Below are 23,074 nucleotides of genomic sequence, written 5' to 3'. Positions count from 1 at the left end.
GTCATAACATGGATATCAGAGGCTTAAGTGCCAGAAAGGCATTTTCACCATTGCCCCAACACATTACAGTCTGTTTGGGAATGACTTTGTCCTTTTGGGGGCATTTCTTTTTTTTATGAGTATTTGGAAAAAAATGTTTTGTTAACTACAGGAAAACAAACACACTTCGGTACTGACACATACGCTGAGGAAACCAACTCTTCTGTTTCCTGTAAAAGCCCCTTGGGATTCTGCTGCACTGAAAGGTGACTGACCTTAGTCCAGTCTTCACGGTGAGGGCATCGTGCCCTGTAGCCCCTTCTCTGCCAGTTGACCCATTTCTAACGAACAGACATCTTCTGTCTGATGCCCCCTTACTCTTGGATCTTTCTAAATAGCTTTTTAAAACTGACTTGCTGGGCTTCCCTGGTGGCGCAGTGCTTGAGAGTCCGCCTGCCGATGCAGGAGACGCGGGTTCGTGCCCCGTTTCGGGAGGATCCCACATGCCGCGGAGCGGCTGGGCCCGTGAGCCATGGCCACTGAGCCTGCGCGTCCGGAGCCTGTGCTCCGCAAATGGGAGAGGCCACAACAGTGAGAGGCCCGCATAACGCAAGGAAAAAAAAAACAAAAAAAAACAAAAACTGACTTGCTTTAGGGTGCTTAATCTCCGCTTCCATCACATCATACCTGCACGGTTATACGTCTCGTTCTCTCCCAGAAACTCACTTTAAAACGAGGGCTCGCTTCAAGCATGGCTCAGCACTCCTCTGTGACAAAACCCGCGACAGGCTGAGGACGAAGCACCCTGGAGCAGCTGGGCTGTAGTTCAGTTTTACGTCTCAGACATGAGCTAAAATCTGTTACCAAAGTGCACTCACCGCAGGTAAAAATGAGACTCAGAAGACAGACATCACTGGTCAGTCACTGGCTCCAGCTTATTTTTAATCGTCAGTGAGGCCCTGGGCTCACCACTTGGCCTCATACCTGCAGTTCTGGATGCTTTGCTGGGCTTCATATCTGCACAACAGGGAGGGAAGCATCCTTCAGCTGAAGGAGAAAGCCCAGGCAGCTGGAAGCCTCTCTGATCAAAGGAAAAAACTTGGTTAGTTTACACTTTCAAGCTCAAATTTGGCTAGAGGTTTCAGGATGCTTATTTCCAACTTGGTCTTTAATTCTAGAGAAGCTTAATGAAACACTTATTGCCTTAAACCATTCAAGGGCTGGTAAAAAAAAAAAAAAATACAGAGCTATATAAAGTCTTAGTCACAAAAACTGAGTCAGGTAAATGTCTTCACCTGTTTCTAAGTGTTACAATTTTAAACGTTTACTTTTAATGTGATTTACCTAAAGCACAGCTTTAAAAAAAATCTGTATAATTTGTCAAAAAAAGAAATGTTTTTTCCCCAAATAAATTTCCTCTTACTCATAGGTATGAAAACATTTAAATGAATACTGTAGGCATATATGTTGCTAATTCCAATTTTTTTAAGTAACAAAATGGAATGTTATTGAATGGAGTTAAATATAGAAATTTCAACCCATTGAAATTATATACTGAACTATTTAGGCACACTGTGCAGGGGGTACGTCCTCCCCATTAGAGAAGTATTTTTAAGGCAAAATGCTGTTTCCTGTGATGGAGAACTAGCTGTGTAAGAGACCAGTCTAGTCCTTTCCAGTGTTTCCATATCATTTTATGTTTCTGGGTACTTCCTTATTTGGAAAATAAGGATATCACTTTTTTGGTTTTCCTTTGAAAATACTTGTATGTTAAGAACGTATCGTGATTGGGGCAGCCGGGGAGGCAAGAGAAGCCATTTTTCTTTGTAGATAAAAAGCATTCTGTATAATTGTTGTATAATAAATTGATTTGTACACTAAAGCATGTTGTGATTCTTTTTGTTTGGTTCAAAGAACTTGCTGTTCCAAGTGACCTATTACTCAGGAATTTTTTTAAAGTGACATTTTAGCAGTTAATTTTAGATGTTTAAATTCATTTCAGTCAGCAGTGGGCTTTTATGTAACATTGTTACCTTTACGTAGTATTCATATACCAAGTTAAACTATTTCAGAAAATGGTCATTCATAAGGAAAAGTTAAGACCAATTAGCTAAGCAGAGGATATAAGGGTTACCACAAAAACCGCTTTACAGGGTAACCCGGGCAGGAATACTGGATTGGCTGGAGAGAGAAGATTAGGCACAAACAACATGGTGCCATGCTCTGCAGCTCTGGCCTCTCCCGTCACAGAGACGGGCAGACGGGAGGCCACCGCAGCTCAGGAGTAGAGGCATGTGAGCTGAGGCTTGACCTTGGTGAAGCCTGGCAGAGACTTAAGGGCGTGGAGCCCTCTCTGCATGGGGCTAAAGAGCCTCCCCTTAATCTGCTGGGATTTCATTATTTTAAACAACGGGTGGAACCAATTAATTAAAGCACAGTAACTGTCGTTGCAAACTAGCAGCTGCTTATACATGATAAACGTTCACCTAAGTAAATTTTAGTGTCTCCAAATAAGGGAAAGTTCAGTGTGTTTTTATTACTAAATTTATTATTACTACTTAAATTCATTATTTAGATTTTCTTCAGAATCAAATTACATTCACATTAAAGAAGAGTTCTACTCCAGGGCAGGTAAAGAAATAATCACTCTTATGACACCTAAACTACACTCCACCTAAAATATCCCTTGACCTTCAGTAAGTAACACGTGACTTTCAGTCATGGGGGATTAAAAAAAAAAGCTACTGATTTGTAGGTCATTTTTCTGTCTTGAGAAGCTGCGTTGAGGGAACACTGGGATGACACTAAGAGGACACGTAAATCTGAAAGTCATACCCTCATTGAGCGCTCTGTAAATGCAGTCAGTATGGCTCTTACGGGCAACCCACTGGGAGCCCATTATGATGCCGTCTGAGGCCAAATCCCCTGTGGCAGCCCAGCTGGCGTGAGACTCAGCACAGCCATTGTGGGCGCTCTCCAAGCTCCGGCATGGACCATGGCATTTGCATGCACCAGTCTGTTCCCTTGAGATGGTTACCACCACGCAGCCTTTTACACTTGGCCTGTGAACCTAGCTGACCCCGGGAGGCACCTCAATTCGTGAGATCTGAGCACTGAAAAAAATTCTGCACAGTTTTGCCTGGACTGATGTCATGTACTTCGAGGGAAATGAACTTTCCTGTTGACTGTGACCCCAATGATAAATATTGCAAGTGGCAAATTTCTCTGAAAGATTTAAGCCGTCTACCAAAGACAGTCCATGTAGAACCAGCCTTTTTTTTTTTTAAGGCTAGTTTAATCCTATGGGCTTTGATAGACTCTACTAGAAATAGTAATGTTCAATTGCAAAGCTCATCAACTCTTACCTTCCCAGTGCTGTATATTACACTCGGGATACACTCGGGAAGTGACCCAGATGAAATATGTGCCCTTAGAGTTCACAGTCTGGTAACGTAGATGGAGAAACGTTTAATTATAAAATAACAGAAGTACTGAAAACAGCTTACCTCGAAAACTTTCCCAAAGGAGACAGTGCCTGAGCTGTCTTGATGGGTGAGGAATTCTCCAGACAGACAAGGAGGAAACTTTGTCCAAGGAAACTCCAGAGGTTAAACACCCAGGACTCTAATGGGAGTCACGATCCCCTCCGCAATGCTGAGGCACTTCCTCCAGTGCCCCCCACATGCCAGGCATCGCACTAGGGTTTGGAATAAAATGGTGAAGAGATCAGACAAGGTCTCTGCTCAAAGAGCTCTTGTCCAGTGGGCACACCCTAGAGGGAAAACGGGGGTTATCACAAAATGGTAAGAATATGCTGTTTATGCTGTTAAACATGTCAGGATTCAGTCTCCCCTCATTCACGTGGGGAACCAAAGATGAATGCTGAGGCCACTGTTTGTTTATTCCTGATTCAGCTCACAACACCGTGCTACTACTCCTGGCTCGAGAAAAATGACCAAGACAACTGAGACACCATCACCAAGTGAGAATAATCACACTTTTGAAGCCTATTTGAAGTTTTTTTCTTCTTTTGACAACCGAAAAAGACAAACGATTGCACTATTAGTGTCCAAGCTGAGAAGCAGAACCACTAGGTGATACCCACATATATCCCTACAGAACTTGACCTTACACAGCTGTGCGAGTGATTAAGCAGCCTCTGCAAGGCTGTTGTCGTCAGGTCCGATGTTGGAGCTTGAAGTCTACACGGCAGACAGTCAAGAAGAGGGGATAGATATGGAGTGGGGAAGACCCGAGAGCAAGCCCAGAGCTGGAGCTCCCGAGGACAGACTGCCAGCCCAGCTGCCTCTGACCTTGGGGATGAGGGTGACCTGCAAAAGCCAGGGCCTGTGTCACAGAGCTATGCACACACCTGGCCCAGAGGAGGAGCTGACAGAGGATCAGGGGAAGGCAGAGTAGCTGCAGGCCCAGCATCTGCCTCAGGGCACTGAGGGGAGTCAGCAGACAGGCCACAGGGCATGTGCACACAAAATGGCAAACCCGCTACTCTGCCCTGCAAGCCTCCCACTGGACTCTCTCTGTAGTCCACTCTCACCAGAAAAGTACAGGAGCAGGGATTCTGGGAAATTCAGGTCAGCCTAGCCGACACATTACACAGCCACCATGTCCTGTTATAAACAATTAAAAATGCCTGTGCCACATAAAGAAAGAAATCCAGTGACCCAATGGAAAAACCGAAAGGCACGCCCCTAGCTTACCTGAATTCCCGGTAAGAGGAGTTTCAGCCAGTAGTGACCAGTGCTCTGGAACGCAGACGGCATTTGTTTCTCTGTTATCAGGTCAGTAATAATGACCACATCATAAATGGGAGAATCAAATGGTTAAATGACCAGAAACATAAGAGCCTGACCAGGTACAGGCGGGGCCTCTGCTCGATAGATCCTAATCCATGTGGCAACAAGTTTTTCCAGCTTTCCTTGACCAAAGGCAAAGCTGAGTTTTTTTCATGTTGGAGATTTATTGCTTTACTTAACATACTAGTTTTCTAGCACCAAAATTCCGAACTGACACTTACTGTCCATATATTCTAACCACTCCGACCCCCTGCCCACCTTTCTGACACACACACACATACACACACACTTCATTCCTTAGGCTCCTTGGAGAGGTCTCAACTACACTGGTTTTGAGACACCCTGTATTAGTCAGGATTCTCCAGAGAAACAGAACCAATAGGATATACATATAGATATCCTGACTTACAAAATATATGTATAAATAACTTACAGATGGGGGAGAGATACTTTTCAGCAGTTGGCTCCCAAAATTGTGGGAGTTGGCACGTGTGAAATCTGCAGGGCTGGCCAATAGACTGGAAACTCAGGCAGAATTTCTATGCTGCAATCTTGAAACAGAGACTTCTTCCAGCAACCTCAGTCTTTGCTCTTAAGGCCTTCAGCTGACTGAACGAGGCCCACCCACTTTATGGAGGGTAATCTGCTTTACTCAAAGTCCTCTGAGTTAAATGTTAATCACGTCTAAAAACGAAGTTAATTAAACACTTTTATACTCTATAAAGCTTACAACAATATACTATAACATAGCTCATTAAAAAATTTTCAAGAAAAATGATGACAAATTGGGGTTGTAAAGATGGTTTTAGGCTAATTAAACTATAAATAAGCTATATTATGTAACTTAATTATATAATGTATAAGCTAGTTTTCAGTCTAGTCTTTAACTGTACTTATCCAATCTTGAGCAAAGTTACTTTGTAGATGGCCTGAACTTATGTAGGTTTCATGTTCCTAAAATAAATTCACTCAACTGTATATACAACTTCATGCACCAGACTTTATTAGAGCATTTAGTAATTACTGAAAGATGAATATTTCTCCTCTGCTAAAGCTGGTAGTTTTGTTAAAGTTCTACAGAAACTAGAATACGTGCAGATCAAATGAAAGAGTAACTATTTCAAAATACAACACCATTTTCATCTGAGCTATGAAAATAAAAGGAAACCCTCCCTTAAAGAGGTATACTAAGTAGTATATATACAGATGCTGAGGTTTCCCCGCCCCCAAATAACTTGAAGATGCTTCTCAAAAATCAATTTTAATTTAAAAAATCATTAAAAAAAAAAAAAAGCAAATCACTCCAAGTTGCTAAACATCCTAAATTTCCTATTTTCTGATGAAATTTTAATACAAAAGGTTAACCTTTGTAAACAAATGGACAAACTACCAACATATTACAGACTATTCCAACTTGACTGGTCTCAGGAATTCCGTTTGGAGTGAATGAGCACAGAGCATTAAGGTACCGCTGCTGTGGCCTGAGGTAGATTTATCTCCTTCCCGTGGCTCAGGCTGGTGGAAAAGGAACAGGAGAACAGTAGTTAGTGGAGCCTGAACTAGCCCCTTCCTGGTCTCTAGAACTCAGCACGCCAAAATGAATGTCACTCCTTTTCATCCGCTCCATCCCTAACTCAGATATTCACTGAAGTTGCATCTTACCCGGCCACTGGAAGCTAAGGTCAGTCAGTGCAATGGGGGAAACTGCCCGCGGTCAAAATCGCTCTCAAAATTCTCTTGAACATGTGCTGCTTTCAAGACACACATGCCATCTCCTGATAGTCTAATGCACTAGGTTATTTTTCCCTCTGGTGTTGGAGAAAAGACAGCTATTTCTTGGGTGAAGGACCAGATAAAGTGGCTGGGCTGGCTTTCGGGGCCACCTTGTATGAAAAAAAATGCATGTTGTTAATAACCAGGTTGTCATTGAGCCCAGTTGGATGCTCACACAAGAGGTAGGTAGGAGCTGATGTCAACTGAGGCAACACAGTCTCCCATCCTCATGCAAACACTAGGGCGCATGCTCATTGAGAGGAATGGCAGACAGAATCACCTGTGCAATTTATTTCTCCATTTTGTCCTGTGTTCAGCACATATAATTTAATTTAGGCATGACTGACATTACTGGTTACCTATGCAACATCTGTTCTTCCCTTCTTCCTTATTAACAGAACCCCACTTTGCGGGAGGACAGTAATATGCTCAGTTAGATTCTTGCCACCCCAGATTCCCTTGTAACTAGGGAGGTTTACGTGACTCAACAAGATGGAGACAAAAGTCTATTGGTTTGGCTTCCATGAAAACTGTTTCCCTAATTTTTAAAAAAAGGGGAGGGCTTCCCTGGTGGCGCAGTGGTTGAGAGTCCGCCTGCCGATGCAGGGGACGCGGGTTCGTGCCCCAGTCCGGGAAGATCCCACGTGCCGCAGAGCAGCCGGGCCCGTGATCCATGGCCGCTGAGCCTGTGCATCCTGAGCCTGTGCTCCGCAAAGGGAGAGGCCACAACAGTGAGAGGCCCGCGTACCGCAAAAACAAAAACAAAAAAAAAAAAAGGAAGGAGGGCTTCCCTGGCGGCCCAGTGGTTAAGACTCCACACTTCCACTGCAGGGGGCATGGCTTTGATCCCTTCTTGGGGAACGCGGATCCCATGTGCCACGTGGCATAGCCAAAAAAAAAAAAAAGTGGGGGGAGAATAGATTCTAGTGGCACACATCTTTTACCAAATCCTTCACCCATCCCCTTCTCCCTGCCTGGAGTATAGAAGACATGCTTAGAAGCAGAGCTGCCATCCTGTGACCAAGAAGCCCAAAGCCACACGAAAGATGGCAAAGCAGACGGCTAAAAGAACCTGGGTCCTGGGCTTCCCTGGTGGCGCAGTGCTTGAGAGTCCGCCTGCCGATGCAGGAGACGCGGGTTCGTGCCCCGTTTCGGGAGGATCCCACATGCCGCGGAGCGGCTGGGCCCGTGAGCCATGGCCACTGAGCCTGCGCGTCCGGAGCCTGTGCTCCGCAAATGGGAGAGGCCACAACAGTGAGAGGCCCGCATAACGCAAGAAAAGAGAACCTGGGTCCCTAACGACCACTTAAAGCTGCTGTTTCAGCCCTCCGGGCTGCTGCTTACAGGGTTAAAATTAAATCCCTATTTGGTTTAGCCGCTGGAGTCTGATTTCTCTTACATATGACCAACTATAACACGTACATTTAATTCGCATTTGATCCAATTCCCCGCTAGGGCTGGGAATTCTAATATTCTTAGCCCAGATTAGTCTTTTACCCATATCCTCTTTTAGTACTATTCTGATTTGGAGATTTGTTATTTTTGTTTCCCCCATATAAAATAGTAATGTCTTCCTGATAATGAAAGTCATTCGAGATATAGGTACAAGGGTATTCACTACAGATTTATTTGAAATAATAATTTAAAATACTCTAAATGTTCATCAGTAGGAAATCACATGTATAAGTTATAGTAGGGCCATAAGCTAGAATACTTGACAGTTATTTAAAAAATGAGCAGATCCTTACTATTGACTTGGAAGGGAAGCCTACTTCTGTTACTGAGAGAACAAAGGAAGAACAATACTCATAATATTTAGTATATCATTTGTCACTTAAAATATATATAATTAAACTTATAAAGAGATTTGTATATATACTTACATAAACATAAAGAAATATCTAGAAGAACATATACTAAACAGTAAGGAGATAGTTCTCTGGATCATAGGGAAGAGGGAGGGTTAGGGAGAGGGGGAAAAGTTCACTCTTACTTTATAAATGTTATGCTGTTTGAGTTTATTACACAAATAGAACTACCATATGACCCAGCAATCCCACTACTAGGTATATACCCTGAGGAAACCAGAATTCAGAAAGAGTCATGTACCAAAATGTTCATTGCAGCTCTATTTACAATAGCCCGGAGATGGAAACAACCTAAGTGCCCGCCGTCGGATGAATGGATAAAGAAGATGTGGCACATATATACAATGGAATATTACTCAGCCATAAAAAGAAACGAAATTGAGCTATTTGTAATGAGGTGGATAGATCTAGAGTCTGTCATACGGAGTGAAGTAAGTCAGAAAGAGAAGGACAAATACCGTATGCTAACACATATATATGGAATTTAAGAAAAAAAAATGTTATGAAGAACCTAGGGGTAAAACAGGAATAAAGACAGAGACCTACTGGAGAACAGACTTGAGGATATGGGGAGGGGGAAGGGTGAGGTGTGTTAGGGCGAGAGAGAGACATGGACATATATATACTAACAAACGTAAGGTAGATAGCCAGTGGGAAGCAGCCGCATGGCACAGGGAAACCGGCTCGGTTCTTTGTGGCTGTCTGGAGGGGTGGGATAGGGAGGGTGGGAGGGAGGGAGACAAAGAGGGAAGAGATATGGGAACATATATATACAAAAAAAAAAAAAAAAAAAAGTAATTTGTATCTTGCACTAAATTCTAAAAATGTAGAACAGCCTATATAGAAAGTAAAGTCACCTAAAATGTCACCACACAGAAATAACCACAGATGACATTTCGATGAATATCTTCGAGAATCTAGACCTCTTATTACATATGCATGTACCCACACGCTCTCATCCTCTGCAACACCACCCCATCCTTGGAAAATTCTTTCTCGCCCTCTTCTTTTTTTTTTTCCTTTTTATAAATTTATTTATTTTATTTATTTATTTTTGGCTGAGTAGGGTCTTCGTTGCTGCGCATGGGCTTTCTCTAGTTGCGGTGCGTGGGCTTCTCATTGCGGTGGCTTCTCTTGTTGTGCAGCACACGCTCATGGCACACGAGCTTCAGTAGTTGTGGCTCATGGGCTCTAGAGCACAGGCTCAGTAGTTGTGGCACATGGGCTCAGAAGTTGTGGCCCACAGGCTCAGCAGCTGTGACACACGGGCTTAGTTGCTCCGCGGCACGTGGGATCTTCCCGGACCAGGGCTCAAACCTGTGTCCCCTGCACTGACAGGTGGATTTGTAACCACTGAGCCACCGGGGAAGCCCTCTCGTCCTCTTCCGCTGGCTTCCTCTCCCTTATCAAACTTCAACACACTGGAGCAGCCTGAGAATTCTGTCCTGGAACAACTGCTCTCTATAACTGGTCCCTAAGTCAACTCATCCAGTCTCGTGCTCAAGCCCCTCTGCCGTGAGTTTCTCCAGTTGCCCACCCGACAACTCCATCCAGACACTGAAGTCGCAAATCAGATATGTCAAATCAAGCCTTCGATATCTATCCATATCCTACTCCCCCTACCCGTAAAACCAGAACTTTCCTAGTCTTCACTATTTCCTTACATGACACCGATCTCCACCTCGCTGCTCAAGCCCCGAGCTGGAAGTTGCCCTTAATCCTGCTGTTTCCCCACCCACCACATCTAACCCACCAGCAACCCTTCCGGCTCCATGTGCCCCGGCACCTTGATCTGACTCCCCACACCAACACACACACACGCCCTTGAGAACAGACAGTCCTTTACTTTTATCCCTTTCATTGCAATTAAGAATCTAATCCGGTGTCCTTACTGTGGCCTGCAGGGCCCTAGGTGACCACCAGCACCACACACCCGCCTTCTGACCTCATCTTATACCACTACACCCTCGCTCCTTTTGTTTGGCCCTCACTGAATTCCTAGAACATACGAAGCTGCTTACGGCCTCAGACATCCTGTCCATTTCCTCCCAAGTCCCCTGCCCCCGCTCTTCCACCATCTCACCCATCAAGTTTGAACTCAAATTTCACTTCCTTCGGAAGGTTTGACTTGATTCTCCTCTTTCCATACTATCAGATTCTCTCACCTCACACTTTTTTCCTTCTTAGCTTTACCACTATCGTGAATGCTTATCTGTTTAATTGTTTACCATCTACCTTCCTACTAGAATGTACTCCCTATGAGGTTGAGGACCTCTTGCCTGCTGTGCTACCCCCAGGATCTAAGACAGTACCTGGTACCTAAAAGACTCAACAGTTCATTGAGTGAGTGAACATATGAACATATGCACCCTCATCTAACATTAAAAACAGATGGGGGGCTTCCCTGGTGGCACAGTGGTTAAGAATCTGCCCGCCAATGCGAGGGACACGGGTTCGAGCCCTGGTCTGGGAAGATCCCACGTGCCGTGGAGCAACTAAGCCTGTGCGCCACAGCTACTGAGCCTGCGCTCTAGAGCCCGTGAGCCACAACTCCTGAGCCCACGCACCACAAGTACTGAAGCCTGCACGCCTAGAGCCCGTGCTCCACAACAAGAGAAGCCACCGCAATGAGAAGCCCATGCACCACAACAAAGAGTAGCCCCCGCTCGCCACAACTAAAGAAAGCCCGCATGCAGCAACGAAGACCCAATGCAGCCAAAAATAAAATAAATTTATTTTTAAAAAGTGTAAATTGCTACAATCTTTAAAAAAAAAAAAAGTGGGATTTTGTTATAGAAGCTGCTCTGCAACAAGCTTTTACTTTTTACTCATGTTGAACACCTTTCAACTCAATATAATCTAAGTCATTCTTTTTGATGGCAACATGGTATATCACATGAATGTATCAATCTACCTAACCAAACACTAGATGGGCATCTAGATACCTTCCAATGTCTCCCTATTAGAGTAGTTTGTAACACATGTTGGTCTACATGTCTTTACACAGTCCGATTTCATCTTTAAGGTCATTTCCCAGAAGTGGAATGACTGCTGTGTCAGAAATCTCAAATCACAACTTTGGACACTGAAGGAGTTTTTAGAAAATCACCCACTTCATTTACTCTCAAATAAAATGAAACGGAACACACTTTTTCAAAAGAGAAATACTAAATTCTTTAAGGTAAATGAAATTGCATTCTTATTAAAATGTATTTGGATATGGTCTACTTAGGGAATCTAATTCCAACCTCTAGCTTGAAGAAAATCTCAAAGTTGATATCTGCTCAACAAGCCCTGTTATTAAATGCTGTAGGAATGAACAAGATAGTATTCGAAGAATCTAGCTGGGTGGGAGGGTGGCTGTCCTTAAAGCGACTGTGTCCAAAAACAAAAGAGGTGGCAGTTGCTCTACACATTTCATATTTATTTACTCGGTGGGCCTGACAACACTGCCAGAAAGCTTTTGGAGTGGTAGCCCCATGAGCTACTGGCCCATCTGGGAAGCATTAGGGATCACAGTGGCAATGTACCTGCCAAAAGCCAGCCGTTGTCACCCACACTGTCATCCCTTCTCACCAGCTGCTGGGTGTACATCTCCTCGTTTGCCCCAATCCACCCTTCTCCACCCTCCTGAGCTCTTCCTCTCTAGCCCCTACAGCTCAATCTCTTGGCAACAAATTCCCCCAAATCCTCAGCGTCTTCCTGGAAAAAAATATCTCCTTGCCTCCTTCTTTTAACTAAAATGTGACTGACTTCTGATGGTACCACCCGTGATCATAAGTGAAGTTATTCCATGGGTCTCTCTGCAATTTTTCTTGTTTTGGTATTGCAATAGCAAGATTCATTTTCTAAAACTTGAGAATTTTTATTCTCCTATGTGCTAGAATACTTTCAACAGCACTGAAGTTATCCCTCTTTAAAGGACCGGTAGAATTCCCGTGTGACGCAATCTGTACCATACACATGTCTGTAGGGAAGTTCTTTAACAACTTTATTTCTTCTATGAATATTTGCCTACGTTTTCACATCTGTTTAGAAGTCTGTTTTACTAAATTGTATTTTTCTGGAAAACTGTCCATTTTTCCAGGTTCTCATCAAAACTTGGAGGTGTGTGGACAACTGAAAGTTAAAATGTTAACAAATGGACTCTAGGTTCTGCTCCAACCACACAACCCTCCCCAGTCTTCCTTCTCTGAGTGGCAGCGCGATTCAACTGCTAGAAAACAGCAACCCAGGAGGCGTATCCCTAACTCTCCTTCCTTTACCTACTGCTTCCATCTGTCAGTAATTTACTAATTCCAGCTCCCAAACGTATCTGAAATCTCTCCATTTCTCACTCTCTCCAAAGGCCTCCAGTCAAGCTTTCCTCCCTTACTCTTGCCTCTTCCAATCAATTTCCAGCATAGCAACTAGAAAGATTTTTCTTAAAATATACATCAGATTATATCACCATCACACCCAATGCCTTTGCTCAAACCCACCCATATTTTCCTTCACCCTTAGTATAAAATTCAAACTCCTCAGCATGGTCACAGAGGGCTTCCCTGGTGGCCCAGTGGTTAAGACTCCACTCCACCTGCCAATGCAGGGGACACGGGTTCGAGCCCTGGTCCGGGAAGATCCCACATGCCGCGGAGCAACAAAGCCCATGTGCCACAACTACTGAGCCTGCGCTCTAGAGCCCACGAGCCACAACTACTGAAGTCTGCGTGCCTAGAGCCCGTGTGCCACAACTGCTGAGCCCGCGTGCCTAGAGCCCGTGCTCCGCAACGAGAAGTCACCACAATATGAAGCCTGCGCACCGCAACGAAGACCCAATGCAGCCATAAATAAACAAACAAACAAACATGGTCACAGCCGGTCATGCTCCCAGCTTCATTTCAAGTAACTGTCCCCCTTATACTACTATGATCCAAGAACTTTCAGTTTCTCAAAGATGTCAAAGTTCTAGTGTGGGGCTTCCCTGGTGGCGCAGTGCTTGAGAGTCCGCCTGCCGTTGCAGGAGACGCGGGTTCGTGCCCCGTTTCGGGAAGATCCCACATGCCGCGGAGCGGCTGGGCCCGTGAGCCATGGCCGCTGAGCCTGCGCGTCCGGAGCCTGTGCTCCGCAAATGGGAGGGGCCACAACAGTGAGAGGCCCGCATAACGCAAGGAAAAAAAAAAAAAAAAAAAAAAAAAAGTTCTAGTGTGAACCTTTGGGACCCCTAAGGAGACTATGTTTCCAAAGATTCTGTGAGGTCAAAACTATTTTGGTAATAATGTTACTAGTACTAAGACATTATTTGCTTTCTTCATTCTTCCTCTCTCACAAATGTTCAGTGGTGTTTTCTAGGGGCCACGTGTTGTGTGGTGTCACAACGGATTGAATCCAGAAGCATATATAAAGTCTCCTATTAAGCCAGACGTTAAAGAGATTTGCAAAAACATAAAACAATGCTACTCTTCTCAAATTTCTTGTTTTGAAAAGTCTGATTTTTCATAAAAGTCTGTTATTTACATCAGTATGTAATGATTTACTACTGTTATTTTTAAATAAATACATTAAAAAACTCAGACTCAATTTTTAATGTGGAAAATATTCACAGATATAACCCACAAAGCAAAAGCTCTCTGGGGATCCTCAATAAATTTTAAAAGTATTAGGAGATCTTATTCCAACCAGTTTGAGAACCATTCATAACCAACCATGGGCATTCAGTGAAGAGATTTTAAATGGATATCCACTTTCATCATGTATAATGGTACATGGAAGACGATGTGTGTATGAAAGAACTTCGAAAATCTATAGACTATGCTGCCATTATTATTCATTATGTTAACTGGAGTAAACAGCAGAATGGATAACTCAAATTTTGACAGTTTTTGTTGTTCTGGTTTGAAATACATGATGTGATCAGAATTATACCCTTTTGGGGACTTCCCTGGCGGACCAGTGGTTAAGACTCTGAGCTTCCAATGCGGGGGGCGAGGGTTCGATCCCTGGTCATATATAATAAATATATGAATATAAATAAATATATATAAATTTATCAAATATAAATAAATATTTTAAAAGGAAGAAAAGAATAATATCCTTTTTAAAACCACATGACTTACATTTCTATGATAAAAGCTGATGCTCAACTGGTAGAGAAAGCTTTACCCATTATAATTTTATATAGGGATCCCTTTTGATTCAAGCAGGAAGAAAACACTAGAATTTCTCCCAGGGCACAGGCAGTGGAGTGAAGGGCTCCACTCTCCATTCCCTGACTCCCTACACTCTAGAAAGAGGAACAGTGGTCCAAATGGATAGAAGCAGCAGCCTCATATTATAACTGACTAATCACAGTGAAAGGAACATGCAGCAAGATAAACCCATGTGTTGTTTGAAAATACATATATATGTTTAAAGTATTTACATATATATAAGGTGTATGGAATATGTTCTTTCAAGAACACAATTCGGTTTAAATGAAAATCAACTGTTCACACAGAAACCTCTATATTTTTCTTAAAATCTATTTTAATTTTTTAAAATATTGCTTAAAAAGAAAACACTTTGTATCAAAAAACACTGAAATTCGGATGGTCCTGTTTATGCTTTTCAAAATGTATACTTCCTGAGCGATATCCCAAGCCACGCCCTGTGCCCAGAGAGTGCCACGGAAGTGGCTGGTTAGTGGCTGGTTAGTATCAACTAAGATACTTCTAGAAAGAATGCTTGTTAAATAAATAAATAAATACCTCAGCAGCTGCAGTTCACAGAATGATTTCAGATCATCAGACTGTTTCCCCCAAAATTCCTAAAATTGAACAAAAGTTTGGTTGGTTGAAGTGATTGACGGTTACTCTACCCGGGAACAGATCCTCTTAAGTCAAAGAGAATGTTCCAAACAAAAAGAATTTACCAGAACATCCTCCTCAAGGCGTTGCAGACCCCCAATATCCTTCTCAAGATTGCTCAGCTCTTGAAGAACAAAAGTGTGAAACTGTTCTAGTTTATTCAGTCTGAAAAAAACAAAAGCAACGAATTTCACTGGGACCGCTTGGACGTGACACAAGACCTTCTTACTCTTATTGCAAAGATACTTAATATTTTTCTCTAGACGGTTCTTGTCTTAAAAATATATGTCTCCTTTCTCTTCTTTCCCCTTGGAAATGTTTGTGAGGGATCCCAAGTCCATAAATTTGTTTTGAACCCAACACTTACCTGCACAGATGTATCTGGTTTAAAAGTTTTATTAGGCAATCTGGTGCTTGCTTTGCAGTTTCTGAATAAAGTGGGCTCCTTCTGTACCTAAGCTAAACCATACAATAACAAAATGAGCACGTTTGGGTTAAACATAACTACCCAAATTGGGTGTGGGCTTTGTATTAAAAAGATGTTGCCTGCACATAATATTCACAGCAAACATTATCACTAAAGAACTGTAATAAGATACCATGCCACACACTTCGTGTATTATCTCAGGTTTGATACCCATAAAGGACAATAAGCTAAAAATAGTAAAATTTATATTCATGCTATTGATACACATATTGAATATCATGAACAAATTTCCATGATACATTAGCTTACACTGGTACTGCAGAAAATAAGATTGGAGATCTTCCAAGTTAGTTCAATGAATCTATGTTAGGGTAAGATACTTTTCTCAAATGTGCTAATAAATAACTCAGTAGGGATTTATATATAGTAGGACAAAATGGAGGGGATGGAAGTGGTTGCAAAGTTCACCTTGCAGGCAAGGTTTTGTGACAGCCTGTATGTGCAGTGTCTCAACTGGCCACCACTCAGCTGACCACCTGCCCACGGTCACCTCCTTCTTTGTCCCAGACACCTCTCTCATTCACATGGTCCCCCCACCTTCTCTTGTCTGTCACTGTGACCAAATCACTGCTTCCTGGTTGTCCAGTTTTTCTGAGAATGCAATCAACAAAACCAAACCTTTCCATATAGGTCCATCTGGTCCCATGGTAGCAAATGGACATGGAATAGCTGTCTTATAAATATAAACCACAATTCACGAAGGCACTAAAGTCAGTGACCACAGCTAAGACAAACCTACCTCCCCAGAGACTCAGGGACACCTTCACACAGGAAGGATAACAATGGTATTAATGAATATGAACCTGTTACTTTAAACACATAGCGAGCTAGCTTTTCATTTTTAGTGGACCGTTACCTCGTATTTTCTTTTCAGTTCTCTAGTGAAGTTTTCAAAGGTGGTGATCATTGAAGAACCTTTCAAGTTCTCTGGAATAACTTTTAAGGATGAGGTAGAAATGCCTTCTGAACAAGAATAGAACATTAAATAAAACTAACAAAGGTCTCAAAACAGGTGTGTTCAGTCCACCCGCTGCCCAGAGCGTGGACAGTCATCTGGAAGCACAGATGCAATCCACAGAAGCCCCACTGGCTGCCTGGCTGTGACTGAGCAGGACTGACTCTGGCCGTGACCCACCAGGCCAGCTTGAGTCAAGAGTCCTCGGCGAATGCTTCCTGCTGCTTCCCACTAAAACTCACTCTCTGGCAAGTGCTCATTTCATCCAAACATTCCCAGCACTTTAAATCAGAGCAACTGATAGTATGTCTACGAAGCAGGCTGAGGTGTTGTAAGAGGATTTTAGGAGGATGTGACGGGTAGGGCATTTCTAGAGCCAATGCTGGCATAACAGCTTCTGGGTGCCAAAGAGTTTTACGAGGGCTCATGAGGGGTCTGGCACTGTTCTAAGGGATTTGTATGTATCAACTCATTTAATTCTCACAAAATCCAAGTGAGATAGGCACTGTTAATGCCCACTTTTAACACGGATATCACATAACCGGTGCAAGCTCACACTGACAGCTCCAGGATTGGAACCCAGGCTGCCTGGCTCTTAACCACAGCCCTCTAGTACCTTAGGGCTTCCAAATTTGCCTTCTTGGAGCCTTTTGTTTCAAAGTATCATAGTGTCACTCATCCAGAGGAGGCCAACGCAGCATATGCAGCCTCTTCAGATCAGTCTCCTTCATTTGTACAGAGTGGATATTTTTAACTCAAAAATTTAGCTAATAATCATCACCTAAAGCAGAGACCTAGGCCCTGAAAATCGCCACTAAGAGTTAAGAGGCAGAAATCAAATTGCCAGGAGGGGATAGTGCTGGCTTTTATCTACAATTTGTGCAGCAATGCACTCGTCTCTGAAAGGACAAAGTGCTTAGTTTTCAGGGTCCTGCAGCTACTACGATCTTAAAACTGTAACTGCCTCGTAATTCACGTTGGGACATTCAGTGCTTACACATTTGCCACATTCTTGCTTGATCGGCTGGCTGGGTGCACAATGTTACCTGCCGAGTCTGTTTCTTCTGCCACTGAGGAAAGGCATCCTGGAGCATCACCTTCTTCCAGTCGCGACTGTTTCCACTTAGTGAGATGACCATCTGCTCTGTCTGAAGGCAAGCGCAGTTCACTGATAACCACACACACGTTTCTTGGGTCCTAAATTTATCTCGCTCTCTTTTCGCCAGTTAGTATCTAGCCTTGATGAGCAGCAAGCAAAACTCATTCCCTACTTGTTACAAATTGCTTATCATGTGGCATGTTGACTAAGAACAACACAAGTATCAAAGCACTCAGTCTACCGGTGCCTGAAAGAGGACCCACGAGAACGTGCATCCCTTTGATGAGCTCAGTAACGTTCAGGAACACTCCCCTGAGCAGGATACAGCCTGCGTCAAAAAAAAAGCAGTAATGGTTGGCATCAAACCCACTTCCAGGGCTCTGGGCTAAAGAGCAAGGTGGCAAGGTTTCCAGGCCGACTGGCCCTTGGAAGCTCATCGGATCACCCCGCGGAGGGCGCCACCTGCTGGTGACACAGGAGCTTCGGCACCGAACTGACAGCTGCCTCATAAAGGAGCTCATCTTGGGTCCTCGCTAGCTCAAGTGACTGAGAGCCTCCGCTGATGAGATTTAAATACAGATTCTGTTTTCAGTTCAGCATTTACTAAACATTTTCTTTTTAAAAAAATTTGAAGTATAGCTGCTGTACAATGTGAGATAAGCTACAGGTGTACAATACAATGATTCACAATTTTTAAACGTTATACTCCATTTATAGTTATTATAAAATATTGGCTATATTCCCCATGTTGTACAATATATCCTTGTAGCTTATTTTATACCTCATAGTTTGTACGTCTTACAGACTCACAGATATGGAGAAGAAACTGTTACCAGTGGGGAGAGGGAGGAAGGGAGGGGAAAGATAGGGGTAGGGAAATAAAAAGTACAATATCTTTTATTTTGACGTTCAGTTCACCCCAAACATGTCCTCACCCCATCCGGGCCCTCTGTCTTATCAGTGGCATCTTATCACTGCCAATAGTGCACTAGCACCAGGCCCGACGGCCGCTTTTTACCATCCTTTTCTCTGCCGCCATCAAGGCCTGAGGCTCCACCTACAGAAAGCATCCATACCTCTCTGCATCCCCACACCGAGACTGTCCAAGGCCAGCTCCCGGGAGGAGCTCATCAGTCCCATCCCTTCAACTGTCATCCCCCAAATCCCTCTCTTGCCCGAGCTCTCTCAAGCAGCAAACCTGTGTTTCCAACTGCCTACCCAACATCTCCACTCAAAACCCACTCTTGGGGCTTCCCTGGTGGCGCAGTGGTTGGGAGTCCGCCTGCCGATGCAGGGGACACGGGTTCGTGCCCCAGTCCGGGAGGATCCCACATGCTGCGGAGCAGCTACGCCCATGAGCCATGGCCACTGAGCCTGCGCCTCCGGAGCCTGTGCTCCGCAACGGGAGAGGCCACAACAGTGAGAGGCCCGCGTACCGCAAAAACAAAACAAAACAAAACAAAAAAACCCACTCTTTTCCGTTCCTCCCCACCCCAGCTGCTCTTTCTTCCCCACCACACACACTTAACTGGGAAGACATCTGCTCTTCCCTCTCTCCTCCCACATCTAGCTAGTCACTACAGATTTCCCCCCTGAAAGTTCTGGAATCTAATTTCATGAATTTGCTCAATGAATATTTGAGTGTTACTATGTGCAGGGAGCTGGGCAAAATGGTGGGCAGATGGTGGGAAAGCAAAGAGGCAAGTTTCCCCTTCTGCATTCCACTGCTCTACCCTGGTCTCCTTCCAGCTCCTCAGGCCCTGGGCCACTCTCACCTCAGGGCCTTTGCACCTGCCGCTCTTCTGACTTGCATCCTCCCTCCACCCCCTCATAACTACACTAAGGTTTCCCCTGGCCATCCAAACTAAAATTTCAACCCAACCCTCCAGCTCTTAAATGCCCTTCCCTGCTTAATTTTTACTTAGCCTCTATCACAATATAATATACTACACATTTCACTTTTCTTGGGTATTATGTCTCCCCCACTAGAAGGTAAGGTCCAGTGAGGGCAGGTATGCTATCTGTTTTGTTCACTACAATATCTAACACGTAGGAAAGTGGCTGGTGAATAGTAGACATCAGTAGACATTCACTGAATGAAAGAATGAATAAGTGAGTAAATGCTGCAGAATATCCAAGATTCTACAAAATAAGATCTATCTTATATCCTAATAAAAGATATTAGTAAAACAAGAATGTATTCTAATTATCTTATACTAGCAGTGAGGGTAGAGATACAGGATATCAAAAACCTTAGAGACCCAAATACCTACTACCTAAATAACAAATTGAAATTAATAAAATTTAGCATTTTAAAATCTTCTAAAACTACCTTTTGGGAGGAACTGTAAAATACTAATTTTTAGAAATAGCACCATATTAGGAAATACCAGTCATAAACATCAAAGTGACAGAAGGAAAAGAAAAAGAATTTTGCTATTAAAATTATGCAAAACAGAGAATAGTCCATGTTAAAATAGTTCATGCCTTGTGGTAAAATAGAAGATACATTTTTAAGAAAAATGAATAACTTAGGTTTAAATGTCAACTTAGATTATTTTCTATTAAAGAAACAAAAAGGAAATAGCAAAACGAGAGATAAAACAAGAGAGATAATAAATATCTAATTGAGAGAAAAGAATGACCAAATGCAGAAAGAACTAAATTAATAATACCAGATATATAGATAAAAGGATCATATATGAATGATGACCTTCATGGGACAACTTAGTTGCTTTGCTGTAATAGAGTTTTCATAAACTGAAAACTTCGGTAGAGGTCACATTCTCACTTGGAAAAGAAAGAGCCCACAACCAGCCTCTCTAATAAAAATAAAATAAAATGAAAAGCGTAAGAAAAACTCTCAGCTTTGAGAGTGCCACTATCTCTTCTCACTGCTCTTAGTTTAGGTGTATTTGTTTGAAAGTATGGGTTGATATTTTCTAGGGAGTTGCACTGTTTCAAGGCTAAATGATTTTTAAAAATCAAAGAAAGAATCCAGACACAGCACTGTCCTCTTCGAGCCTCAAAACAAATGGAGCTCATGCTTGAATCTCACATGGTGTCCATATCCCAGTCAGGGCCCAAAGAAACCACTTAGAAAGGATTCCAGCCAGCCCCAGTTAAGCACCGATGAACAACTACTACGTTTCTTTACATTTCTTTCCTTGCTGCCTGTTCTGTCCCTTCCGGATTTTTTTTTTTTTTTTTTCTCTTCTGACAACATATTTGTAGCAACAGCTCAAAGCTTGGCCTTGAATTTCGATTTATCATGCTAATGCACCACCCGTGGAAAAGCAGGGCATCTGCTGGAACAGACAATATTTATCTTCAATGGAGAGACGAATCCAGAAACACTGTGTAAATAAGCTGGTTGCCCCCTGAATGAGCTGCTTGGAATTTGTGAACCTACTAAACAGGGATCATCCAGATGGACCACTTCAGGGACATGGAAATAATTTGGCATAGAAAACTCTTTTTGAAGAGGCAATCTTGTTAAGTACTTTACCTGAAACAAAGGAATGACTCTCCAGAGAGAACAGGCTCCCCTAGGGAAATCAGTGCACTCATTAAAGGATGCAGGTCCTAAGTGATGCAGTTGGCTCAGCTTTGTTTCCATGGTAACTGCCTGCCCCTTTTAACCAGGACTTTTTGACATTCTCATAAAGGGGTTAAAATTATGTACACACAGCACTTCAAAAATGAACACAAGCAGTAAACACACCGTGGCTGAAACTAGAGTGATCTCAAATGAATGCTAACTCTTTTGCTGGTGGCTGGTAGGAGTGTACTCTTGCTTCTGAACACAGCTGTCTTCATAGCCATGAGAATTGAAGACTTTTGCCATCTGAGGAGCTTCTGAACTTATTTTGGGCACAGGCTGTAGAGAATAATTTGGTGTCTATATTACATTTATTTACTCATACTTCTGATAAAATGGTTTTTAGTGCTACACAGAATCAACCCCATGATTAATAGCCAAGGTCTCCTAAGTTAAGGCATTTAAAAAAATCTTACTCTGAGGTGACACCCTGTGGCTTAAAATGATAAAGGCCAACAACCTTCATTGGAGCGAGAATGGTCTTCTTTACCAAAATATCCTTCCTGTGGAAGCACTTTCCTAGCGCCAATTCCTTTGTTTTTTCTACCAATGTGTACCATGCTGAAAATATGAAAAATTAAAGACAATCTTAATTGCTGAATTCCTCAATCTGACGAGGAGTACTGAAATATCTTTTGTCTGGATTAATGCATTTTAAAAATCAGTAAATCAATTAATAATACTTAGTTGTGACTATGTATAAATGATTATTCAATATGGAATTATGCAGTGGTTCGTCACTAAATGACAGTATTTTCTAAGTTTCTTACTCTGGTCCCTTGGCAAATATTTACTGAATGCCTCTATATGCCAGGCACCAAACTAGGCATTCATATAGCACCATTGGAACAAAGAAGCTATCCCCTCCTGACTCCTTCCCAATTCTGGAGGCCTCTCCAAGAAGGTACATGAGGGCAAAATGCAAAATCATGAGTAATCATCCTGTTTGCTTGCAGTTCTGGGAGCACGGCATATCCAAAGTTCCAGGGTAAACATTAAAACAACAGTCTATGAGCAAAATAGCAGAATAGGAGTTTTCTACTGTTTTCCCCCCCAAAGGACACCAATTTTGAAAATCACCTACTGACAGAGTGGCCTTTGTGGAAGTCTGAGAGTCCAGGGGGGAAGATCTAGCACATTGTCTAAGGAAGAAAAAATTCCAAGATTGGCTGCATTGAAGAGGGTAACAAGGACACTTTCGCTTGAGCCACATCACCACTTGCTCAAAGGCAGCACAGCTCAGGGCCAAGAGAGACCCTCTTAGCTCATGATTTCTCCACTGGGGAAGGTGAGAGGGTTTGAGGGAGTGCTCGGTTTCCCCAGCTGTGAGGGACCCTGCCAAAGAAGACCGTTTCTTGCTTGCCCCATCCAGAGTACTGAGGTATACTACATGGCTCGGAGGTGGGGAGTGGCTGGGAGAACAGAATCCAGGGTTCTCAGGGAGCATCAAAGGGATGCAGATCCTACTGTTTCAGGGACTCCATTAGGAAGCCTACTCATGAGCTGCTGGGGAGGCCTCACCTACGGATCCCCCCACAACTGGACCATGGACAGCGCAACCAATCCATATGCCTCACCCATACACAGCCCCAGCCTGTGGTTGGCTCACTTTGCACACACCCACCAGGGGCAACGACTGTGAGTGTTTGTAGATAGCCAGCCCTATTCAGCAGG

The 23,074-nt window shown here is 43.2% G+C and overlaps 1 protein-coding gene across 1 annotated transcript in view; it reads right to left on the bottom strand.

The window, feature by feature from the left end:
* Window positions 1-3,676: 3,676 nt before the first annotated feature.
* The window catches only part of SYCP2L (synaptonemal complex protein 2 like), a 70,678-nt gene continuing 51,280 nt past the window's right edge, over window positions 3,677-23,074 (bottom strand). Inside the window, exons 22-28 of the mRNA XM_007466416.1 lie at window positions 17,747-17,848; window positions 16,602-16,708; window positions 15,626-15,717; window positions 15,324-15,423; window positions 15,160-15,218; window positions 4,112-4,181; window positions 3,677-3,751 (exon numbers count right to left, since the gene is read on the bottom strand). Coding sequence (XP_007466478.1) covers window positions 3,677-3,751; window positions 4,112-4,181; window positions 15,160-15,218; window positions 15,324-15,423; window positions 15,626-15,717; window positions 16,602-16,708; window positions 17,747-17,848 — 605 coding nt within the window. The remainder of the gene's footprint in view (window positions 3,752-4,111; window positions 4,182-15,159; window positions 15,219-15,323; window positions 15,424-15,625; window positions 15,718-16,601; window positions 16,709-17,746; window positions 17,849-23,074) is intronic.

Source organism: Lipotes vexillifer, unplaced genomic scaffold (assembly GCF_000442215.2).
Source record: "Lipotes vexillifer unplaced genomic scaffold, Lipotes_vexillifer_v1.1 scaffold444, whole genome shotgun sequence".
Taxonomy (NCBI): Eukaryota; Metazoa; Chordata; class Mammalia; order Artiodactyla; family Lipotidae; genus Lipotes; species Lipotes vexillifer.
Note: the sequence above shows the minus strand (reverse complement) of the source record. Positions and strands in the feature narration are given on the sequence as shown.